General features: G+C 38.6%; 1 protein-coding gene across 12 annotated transcripts in view; it reads left to right on the top strand.

The window, feature by feature from the left end:
• The window catches only part of BMPR1B (bone morphogenetic protein receptor type 1B), a 422,185-nt gene that overhangs the window by 371,558 nt on the left and 39,638 nt on the right, over positions 1 to 10,989 (top strand). For 10 of the 12 annotated variants that reach the window (XM_019463930.2, XM_019463883.2, XM_019463892.2 and 7 more), the window contains one exon: positions 3,252 to 3,411. In XM_019463930.2, the coding sequence (XP_019319475.1) occupies positions 3,297 to 3,411 (115 nt within the window). In that variant the 5' untranslated portion in view covers positions 3,252 to 3,296. Of the gene's footprint in view, positions 1 to 1,305; positions 1,432 to 3,251; positions 3,412 to 10,989 lie in introns of those variants that run through there. The other 2 variants (XM_019463938.2, XM_019463910.2) reach the window with 1 other exon arrangement.

The raw sequence follows: 10,989 nt of genomic DNA, 5'->3' as shown, positions 1-10,989 counted from the left end.
GCTGAACTCTATCTCTAAAAGCAACTGGTGGTACCACTCATGAACCTTTTTGAGCTTAAGTGGTAAAATTGTTTTGCTTCTTGGTTTTTCTCCACCTTAGGCTTAGGAATCAGCATTTTTAGCTTTGTCAGATCAGTTACTGCTTTCCTTCTGCTTACCAGTCTTGTACTGGTCTCTTTTATATTGTAGGCTCAATTTTTTAGCCTTTTTTCTTGTTATTCTAGTGGGATGTCATAATTAAAATACTCTGTGTGGGGCTCCTGGGTGGCTCAGTTGGTTAAGCGTCCGACTTCAGCTCAGGTCATGATCTCCTGGTCCGTGAGTTCAAGGCCCGCGTCGGGGTCTGTGCTGACAGCTCAGAGCCTGGAGCCTGTTTCAGATTCTGTGTCTCCCTCTCTCTCTGACCCAACCCCCGTGCATTCTCTGTCTCTCTCTGTCTCAAATATAAATAAATGTTCAATTTTTTTAAGTAAAATACTCTGTGTAATCTGCCCTTTCCAACAAAAGATAACATTTTAATATTTTTCTTGCCGATAAATATACTCCACATCAACATTTTAGTGACTCTCTTTTTAGAGATCTATCTTGTCCCCTGTTGTAAATATGGGCTGTTATAAGCAATATTGCAAAGAACCTCCTTCTAGCTAAAATTCATATGTCTTTAAATAAATTTAAAATGTGAGGAAATTCTGAATCCTTTCTTGAAATGTTTCTTACTAAATGACATCTTATTGCCAGTAGTATGAAGATGTCTCCTTTTCTAATGAAGACCATTCAGTGTAAAGATTCCATTTAGCCACTTTTGCCACCAAATGGGAAATCCTGCCTATGTTTAGTTTACCCTGTATTTTCAGTTTGTGCCTGGATCAGGAAAGGCACCTGATACATGCTTGCTAATTAGACATATGCATAATAAATTAATTTTAATTATTTTGTTTTATAACTTCAAGGAGAAGAGGTCTGGTATGAAGGCAGCAGGGTGTAATAAGTTTTAAATATCTTATGTTCATCACTTTGAGTTACTTTGCGGTTGCTCAGGTCATAAAGTAGGAAGATTGAGAGCCAGGTTTAAAAAGAAGGAAGCCAGCGTGGCAGGGTGATATATAGGCTTATCTGCACCCAGTGCACCTGGATTGCAAGCAGTGCTGAGGCATTTATGCAGGCGAACTTGTAACAAAGGACTTTAAATATAAGATACTAACATACAATATGTTTGATTTATTTTAGTATTTAAAGATAAGCGTCCTATTGTATAGAGAAAGTATACATCTCTTGCGATAAATTATATGGTTGGATTAAGTAAATATTATTTGCTTAATCTAGTCCCGGGTTTCTCAGAGTGGAGTCTGCACATGATCTGTCTCAGAATCACATGGGATCTTGAATATTCACTTCCCTTGGCTCACCTGAGACCTATGGAATGAGGATTTGGTATGTAACAAACTCCTCATATACACATGGCCATCTACAGGTCTTCTCTAGGCTAAAATATAAGAAACTGTTGGAGAAAGTTAGGTGCACATTTTATATAAATTTGAAGAATCTAATGAATTTAGAATTAATGATTGGAGGAAATGCTGGTAAATTGATTTAACATACTTTATTGCTTTCCCCTTCAATTTTCACTAAGCATTCAGCTAATTATCTTACCATGCAAAAATTATCCCATCTTCTTTTAAAACTCTCATTTTCTGATGGAACCAGTGGCTAGAGGCATTAGTTTGTGGTTTAAGAAATTAACACTTGCATATGTATGCATGTGTATTATTGCTAAACAGAATAGCGATAGTATGCTATTGAGTATATTGCATCTTTGGCCTAGAATTTCAGTGTTTTAACCCAGCATCTTTTAGATAATTTGTTCTAATTTGATTTGTTTTAATTATAAGCAAGCTCAATTTGTGATGAGAGAGATTTTAAATCAAACATTGCTCAGGTTGACCATTTATGCAGTGACGTAGCATGTATGAGAGCTCCTGCCACAATGGCTGAAATATCATAGGTATCAGTTAATGCATGTCTCCTTTTGGAGCTTCATTACTTTTCAAAAGTGGTGGTAAAGAGGAAAAATATGAAAACCATCTTAGTCATAGGTCACCCTGTATTAATGAACCGTCTTACTATTTAAAAAGTAAAAAAAAAATAGATCCTTCCAATAATGTTAGCTAACAGTAATATGTTACTACGTGACATATACACTCTAAGCTGTTGACATGAGGTAGGTGGTTGTAATAACCTCCACTTTAATGATAAGTGGAGCACAACGAGATTATTTATAAAGTTATCCAAGGTCAACCAACTGGTAAATAGTAAAGCCTAATTTTGACCTCAGAAAATCTGTCTCTAGAGATCATGTCTACTATTATGTCTTCCATCAAAGATGTACAACCATCGCTACTCTAATAGGAAGACACTTTCCATGTAAAAGCTGATAGGGAAGAGGTATCATTTGATATATATTAGAGATAACTAAGTTTTCACCATCCTACCCAATTTTGAATGTTAAGTATTTCTAATAATTTCTTTAAAAAATACATGATATACCTAAAGTAAAGAGATGGGTAGGAAGGCAGTTTTAGGGACCAGACAATCTGGGTTTAAATGCTTACCTGATGATTTATTAGGTGTGTTCAGATCACGTAAAGTCTTAGTTTTCTCCTCTGCAGATGGGAATGATAATATTTACCCATACTGTTACCATACGGAGTAGAGATAATATATATGCTAGTGTCTCATTGAGCTCTTTGCACTCAAAGACGACTATTCTAATTTAATGTGTAGGATGCTATCTTGAAAGGGTTATGAGAATTTCTGTATTTTATATGAGACATATACAATTGTAATAATTATATGATTTCTAATGTCGAAATCATTAAAACATCTGTTTTAGGGGCGCCTGGGTGGCTCAGTCGGTTAAGCGTCCGACTTCGGCTCAGGTCACGATCTCGCGGTCCGTGGGTTCGAGCCCCACGTCGGGCTCTGGGCTGATGGCTCAGAGCCTGGAGCCTGCTTCTGATTCTGTGTCTCCCTCTCTCTCTGACCCTCCCCCGTTCATGCTCTGTCTCTCTCTGTCTCAAAAATAAATAAACTTAAAAAAAAAATTAAAAAAAAAAACCAAAAAACATCTGTTTTATGTTTAAATCTGTAAGTATCATAAATAGCGAATATTTTGTTTAATCTCATTGTTCTTTGGATAGCAGACTTTGGTCTATCCCACAGATACTTAAACTCTTATTCTTTCTTCTTTTCAGCAAACTTACTTGATAACATGCTTTTGCGAAGTTCAGGAAAGTTAAATGTGGGCACCAAGAAAGAGGATGGTGAGAGTACAGCCCCCACCCCTCGTCCAAAGATCTTGCGTTGCAAATGTCACCACCATTGTCCAGAAGACTCAGTCAACAATATTTGCAGGTTGGTCATATAAATTATTTAAATGTAGTTTTAACGGAGAGTCATACTTTTTAAACTACAGAATTGTAGGCTGGTGTTTTCCAAGAACACATTTTGAGGAATAGTGCCTGACTCCATTAACTTACAGGGCAGTGCCTGTGTTTAGAAAAAAATATTAAATTGCATCTTGACCCGAAATGGTGTTCTGGGATTCTTCTCCCTTGCTGCAAACATCACATATGCACATAAACATAGAGCATAGATCCCAGGCTTGGGACAAGTGTCAAGCAGCAAAAGCCAATTGTTTGCCTTCAAAAGACCTTGTCCCCCAAATAAATTCAATAGCAGAGGGTGTCAACTGTCTGATGATTTTTCTTTAACCATTCATCATGTCAGTGGTGGTTGGTCTTATGGAAAGAACACCTGCGTCATTAGGAATATTCACGGACTCTGGGAAGCAGTATAGTGATAGAGCTTACATGAGTCTACCAGATGTCAGGAAAGACATTGTAAGAGTATTGGAGAACTAAACTCCTTAGTGGATAATCATGTTTGTAACAAAACCTTATTTGGAACTGGACTCTAGCTTTGTCTTTCTTACGCATCCTTATGCAGCCACATCCATTTTTCCAAACACCATAGCCTGCATTTACACCCCTCGTGAGGACAACAGTGGGTGGAGAGGCATAGCTAATGAGGCCAGTATGCCTAGGAAGATGTGGCAGAGTAACCAGACAAGTACTGATCTCAAGAGTTAAAATGCCAGAGAAGCAGAATATCCCTTGAGAAGGGTAATGGACCAAATGGGAAAATGGACTCCTAGGTTTGAAGTCCAGGCAGAATACCTAAGTAATCATTTGGGGCCTCATTACCCAGGAAAGAACATGAAGATGAGCTGGATGCTTTTTTTTTCTTCCTGAGGAAGAAAGTGTATCCTGAGATATGCAGCTCAAGAAGTATCTACTAACAGAATGACAGAGAGGAAAGTTTGGTATGCTCATAAATATATATCTCCTTTAATTATCAGAACAACTCAGCATGGTAGGGGATGCTTATTTCTTACCATTAGGTATAAAGAATTCAGGACCCAGGGAGGTCTGTTAACTTGGCTCTTACACGATAGAACAAACTTGGATTACCGAGTCTTGTGCCATGATAAAATGATTCCAGAGCTCAGACAGTATTTCCTGGGAAACACTACCTCTTTGTAGTAAGTGGAAAAAGTATCAGGAAAATGTCAGAGTTTTCTGAAGAAAAGAAAATTATTAGGAGAAAACATATTAGGGGGATACTTTACTATTTTGCCTGGGTCTGTAGTAATTAAGAGTAAATTGTGTCACTGGAGATGTAGTTCTGGTGATTATATGGGCAGGCTTTCCACAGTTATTCCAACTTTAAATATTTTGTCCTATTTTCCTTATACATCAGTGAAGTGTCCTAAGTTGATTTGGAAGAAAGTTCATTTGGAAGATTTCTTCCAGATTCTCTGTGTGGGAAGGAGCAACTTGGCATGTTCGAAGAAGACTGGTTTTCCTAAAGTGCAGGGAGCAGAAGGAGGTGTGGCAGTAGTTGAGTGTGGACCCGGGAGAGATTACCCATGGCCTGGTCAGCTCTATTAAGGATGTTCGTCTTATTCCTGGAAGCATTGGGAAGCCATTGAGGGGGATTTGTTTAAGCAGGTGTGGCAGTGGGTATTGATGTGGATTTAGGAAGGACAGTTCATGTGAGAGAGAATGATCTTGGACTAGGTTGATGCTGGTGCAAGAATGAGGTACATGTATTGGGGAAATATTTAGAAGGAAAGTTTTATGTTGATGAATTGGATCTAGGAAGGGGCCCAGAGAGGCTTCACCAGTCTGGATGTACATTTATATACACGGTGTAGGCTTTTAATGAAAGAGGACAGAGGGAAATAATCAAGTTCTAATCTGGACATGCTGAGTTTAAGGTTTTTGATAGCTACAAAATGGAGACATCAGAGAGTAGGCCATGGGATATGGATTTGGAGTGAAGATAGGGTTTGGGGAGAGTCTAGAGTGAGTGAGTAGAATGTGAGGCAGTTTTTGCTGTGAAATAAGTGAGCTCAGAATCATAGTAACTTACAACTAAAGACATTTGTCTTTTCATTCCTGGGTCTACAAATGGGCTGCAGCTGTGCTGGGACCTGCTGGATTAGGGTGGACTTGGCATTGGGCTGCTGCTTCACTTCCCGCCTGCTCTACATGTTTGTTCATCCTTCTTGGACCAGAAGCTAACCAGAGCATATTCTTTTTCACTTGACTGTGAGGGAGCAACCTCTTAAAACTTCTGCTTGTCCTCTAACATTCCATTTACCAAATCAAGTGACACAGTCAAGCTCAATGTCAGAGAGAAGCTATGGGTAGAGTGGAGCGTGAAGAATTGAGTACGGTAGTAAAACAATCCGATCGAACAGAGTAGGACTGAGCCTTGAGATGTTTAATGGTTGGGTCAAGGAGGCTCTCCCCACAAGATCCAGAATGAACATGAAACAGTGAGTATGGTGTCATTGAAGCCAAGTTTACCGAGGGAGGAAGTAAGGTCAGCCATGTTAGAAGCTGTCAGAGGTCAAGAGGGTAAGAACTAAAACATGGAGGTCAGATTTATTGACCTTGATAACTGCAGTTTAGAAATACTCATCCCAAAGTCCTGAATTCTTGACCAGCAGCCAACCCCTGAACTGGATCTCAGAGGAGCGAATGTTCACTCTTGGGCAAAATGCACATCCTTTTTGCTAACAGGATGTTAACTCCAGTTGAGTCTCCTGTGAACTGAGATCAATCATGTGAATCACAGGGGCTGCTTTTATTCCTGAGTCCTAAGACCTAGAATAAATTCGGGCCTCCACTCCTCCATTCCCACTATCTACTCTTTGACTTCCAAATCAGTACTTCTCACACTATCTCTGGTGAAAGATGCTCCCCACCCAACCCCATAAGTTGCACTGGTATTTTTCTAGAGTACAATAAAAATGAATTACTAGAAAAATAAATATAAAAATATTTGCACCTTGCATGCTCAATTTTTTCCTATTTTTCTGTTATTTAGATTCAAGAGAGCTAAATGTATTACTCTGCAAGTTTCCATTTCTGTATTAACCTCCTCACAGACCAGTAGCAAGCAGTTTGCTGACCTGGAAGGGAACATACTTGGGGTAATATTGCATTAAATCTTGCACTCCTAGGTAAAGGAGTTCTAAAGACAAGGATATGCTTTCTTGAGCTTAGATAAGGGCTTGTCAAAAATGTGTGGCCTGAGGTCTTGTAGGCAGTTCTTAGCCAATTTGGGTATCCTAGGGAGGTCTCCTGCTCATTACCACTCCCATATTCCTGGACAGAATAATCTAAAAAGTGGCCCAGATCAGAAGTATATCATACTTAAAAGAGATTTTGAAATCCCACATAATAATTCAGAAAATATGTGTTAAGTTTAGAGGGTTTTTAATCTCTCTGTGAGTAGCATCAATCACGTTACCCACCAAACACAGAGTCATTCTTGGCCTTGATTCCCATCATGTGTGGGTGTGTCTACTTCCAAAATCCATGCCCTTTCCATTGCTTCACAGCATACATGTTAGAGGATGTTGTGCAAATAAGCTAAATAAAGTATTAGAACCTTTTTTTATATCCATAACTCAAGAAGGGAAGCTGTTATTTTATCTCCCTCAAGATAATACCTATCTTCTAAATATCTTTCCAGCTGTTATGGTACATTGTTAATCCTTCTCATTCCATTTCCAGATTTATTCCCGGGATCTTAGATAATCACTGTATGCCTTGAATGCTTCAAAGTCTCCTGGAATAACTCTTCTTTACCTGACTTTCACCCTGCAAAAGTTTTGTATCATTTTGCAGCCTTGTTTGTCTGTTTTTTTCTCTATATAATCTGATCCTGCTTTACACATCCTTTCTTGTTTTACCTGTCTTTTTGCCTCTGATAGTCATTTTTGTTACTACTTACCACCTCTCTCAAGTTCATCCAGGCGCTCACACAAGTGTATCCATTTGTAAAAGTTATTTTTCACTCTTTTTCAGAGATGATTTTAAAGACTTCACCATAGTTAAATACTTACTTGTTAGGTTTGACCGAGAATTCTGCCTGGACAGTTTTCAGGGTTTACAGGTGTAGTAAGTAATTGGATGTTTGCACAAAGGATGTGCAAATGACACCAGGCTGCCTAAATGAGGAATTAGATAAGACCCCAACCGTGCCTTGCGGAGTCACAACGGGAAGAAGGGAAAGGTTAGGGGCTTGTGAGCCTTTTTATAAAGTTTGCATCAACCCAGGACTTTCAGACCTCTTGCTGAATGTGATGGTGTGAGTTTTCCGACAGGCGCTCCTGACCTAAGATCTCAGAGTGTTTAAAGTGCAAGTTGTTCTCGTTTGTTTATACATCTTCCATTGCATCCAGTTTATTCCACCATTGCTCAGACCATCTGAATATTGAGTTTTATGATCTTTAAAAAAATTTTCAGTAGATGTGAGTTAAAACCATCACACTTATGAGAATACGTTCTTCCTTAGAATTTATAATTTAGTTGGAAAAGGCAATGATTTCAGATGCACTTATGAAGATTTTTATAAGGAATAACTCTGCTTTTGTGCTTCTTAGTCATAAATGAGACTGTTAAATGGGCCCATTTGTTGTTGGAGTTAATGGAAAATGAATAGCTCGGAGCTCTTTAAACTTCTACATAGAGAACTGTTGATGATTTTAAAGCAGAGAAGGAAAATGTAAGATTTATCAGGAAGTGCTGTACAGAACTGTTTAGAGTCCAGAGGGAGGGGATGGGCAGGCCTGCTGGAAGGCAATCAGACAAATCTAAGTGAGAGACGAAGAGCATCTGCACAGGTGAGAATATACAAATGCTTGATTCATACAAAAATAGAGACAAATTCAGAAGATCTTGTACCTCATAGAAGAAAATAAACAAAATGCCAAATCACTTGGTATGGCTGCTAGAGAAGGATGTAAGATGATTACACATCCTTTTGTTTTTTAAAATTTTTTAAGTTTATTTATTTTGAGAGGGAGGGAGAAAGAGTGCACATACGAGCGAGCAGGGGAGGGGCAGAGAGAAAAGGAGAGAGAGAATCCCAAGCAGGCTGTGCACAGTCAGCACAGAGCTTGATGCGGGGCTTGAACTCAAGAACTGTGAGATCATGACCTGAGCTGAAACTGAGTCGAACACTAACGGACTGAGCCACCCAGGTGCCCCGATAGTTACCCATTTCTGAAGATAAAGTAAAAGTCATTTCTCACATTGCAACTTTATCATTAATGTAACTTCACCTTCCTCCAGTTCAGTGACATCTCGGAGGAAAAATCATAGCAGGGGACCAGTAGTAGCCATATATATTTTACCCTTTATCCCTTACTACTATGGGAATCCATCTGTCTAAGGTGGTAAGGAAAAAACATATAAACTTTAGGATTCCATTACTTTGATAATTACCACCGTTCAACATCTGAAAAAAAAAGCTTTTTTTCCCCAATTCAGTAGGAAACACTTCTAGCTTTTGATTTCTGTCTTTACTGCTAGAATTTGAATCACTTGGCTTCTCCTAGGATTGTGGCATTCATAGACTATGAGCTCCTTCAAAGCAAAGGCTACATCTTCCTCACCCTGAGTTCTGGATATCTAACTCTGCCTGGATCATCGTACGCTCAATAAATGTTTGTCAAGTGAACTACTGTTAACAAAGTTGTAAGCAGCTTTCAGCTGTTCTAATTAACTAAAATTTGCATGATTTAAATAGCCGCTTTAAAATTTGTATGTATCTTTGAGTTTATCTGTGACAGAAAACTTTGAAAACTTCTCTTTATTCTCATGAATGTGAAATAGGTATTTTAGAAGATGGAATGTTCTCAAGGACTGATTTAAAATGGACTAAAACCAAACAGTCTTTCTAATCAATTCTAACTGAAACTTAAAAGAAATTTAGGAATTCTAGTATTTCTCCCATACTGACATAAAATTGGCATAAATATTGGGGCACCTGCATGGCTCAGTCAGTTGAGCATCCCAACTCTTGATTTCAGCTCAGGTCATGATCCCCAGGGTCATGGAATCGAGTCCCACACTGAGCTCCATGCTGAGTGTGGAGCCTGTTTAAGATTCTTTCTCTCTCTCTCTCTCTCTCTCCCTCCCTCCCTCCCTTCTTTCCTCCCCCTGTCCCTCTCTTCCACTCATAATCTCTCTCTTTCACTCTCCCTCTGCCTGTCTCTCCCACTCGTGCTCTCTCTCTCTCCCTCAAATTAAAAAAAATGGCATAAATATGGAGAAGCAGTCAGTATTGACAACTGATCGCCTTTGTACGCAGCTGTTTTATTTTGTTCATTGCTCGTCTTTACCTATAACACAGGGGCAGCATTTTTAAAATATTACATCAATGGTCTTTTTTAAAACTTTTCTTTAATGTTTATTTATTTTTGAGAGGGATAGAATGTGAGTGGGGGAGGGGCAGAGAAACAGGGAGACACAGAATCTGAAGTAGGCTCCAGGCTCTGAGCTGTCAGCACAGAGCCTAATGTAAGGCTCGAACCCATGGACCACACGATCATGAACTGAGCCGAAGTCGGAAGCTCAGCTGACTGAGCCACCCAGGAGCCTTTTTGTTAAATTCATAATCATTACTGTAACTAAATGATTCATCCTATATCCCTGTATACATCTCAGTACTTTCAGTTTTGTTTAAAATTATTCCTACTTTTGTTTTCTTCATGAGTCTTCATTTCTTCTTAAACACTGTGGGAATGATGAGATAATAATAATCAGTACGCAACCTTTAAAAACTAAGCCTAAACATGGCAGCCAGGCAGCAGAATGTTCAAGTAAGCCCATGGGAGGACTTAATTGCCTTTTGTGACATTCTGCAGCCCTCTCTCAGCAGAGGGAGTTGAACAGCTTTGACTCTGGAACATAGCTTTGTTTACGTTTGTGTTTGCTCAAGAATTGAAAGTTCTCAAGTGATTCTGAAGTTTCTGTAATTGTACTGCTCATTTCCAGTTAGTGTTCCTAACTAGCTGGTAATGTCAATGAGAAGCTTATAAATTTTGCTTTGTTGCAGATAATATGCACTTGAAATGGTTCTCTAACCTTTTTGCTTGTCCTCCAACTAAATATTTGATTTCTGTCTGAATTTATGACTTAGGGGACACTGACTTTTCTCCAGAGTTTCTCTCCTTCTCCACACCCTGCTTATATTTTTAGTTCTACTCTCTTGCAGACAAGGGAGTATATTTTTAAAGCTTGAATTTACTCTCCCTGATGTTTCTTTACATTTCCCAGGACATTGTAAGAATAACTTGCTAACAGCTTAACCAGCATTTCTTATTCTTTTTTTTTTTTTTTGATTCTGATGAGTGCCTTTCCATATATTCAGATTTTGAGTAAGGGGAAGTCATAAATAAGGAGAATTTTTTTTTGTTTAGATTTAACATATTGTATCACTCTTTCTAGCCCTGTGAATTCCTAATGTCAGAAAATTAAGATGACTTTATTTCTGATAATTCCTGAATTTTACTTGTGATGAGAAAACTAAGTCACACATATGGTCTAAATGGGAAGGAAAGGAATA

Source organism: Panthera pardus, unplaced genomic scaffold, assembly GCF_024362965.1.
Source record: "Panthera pardus isolate Hobbes unplaced genomic scaffold, ASM2436296v1 HiC_scaffold_13, whole genome shotgun sequence".
NCBI classification, from domain to species: domain Eukaryota; kingdom Metazoa; phylum Chordata; class Mammalia; order Carnivora; family Felidae; genus Panthera; species Panthera pardus.
The sequence above is the reverse complement of the archived record's forward strand: the minus strand, read 5'-3'. Positions and strand labels throughout refer to the sequence as shown.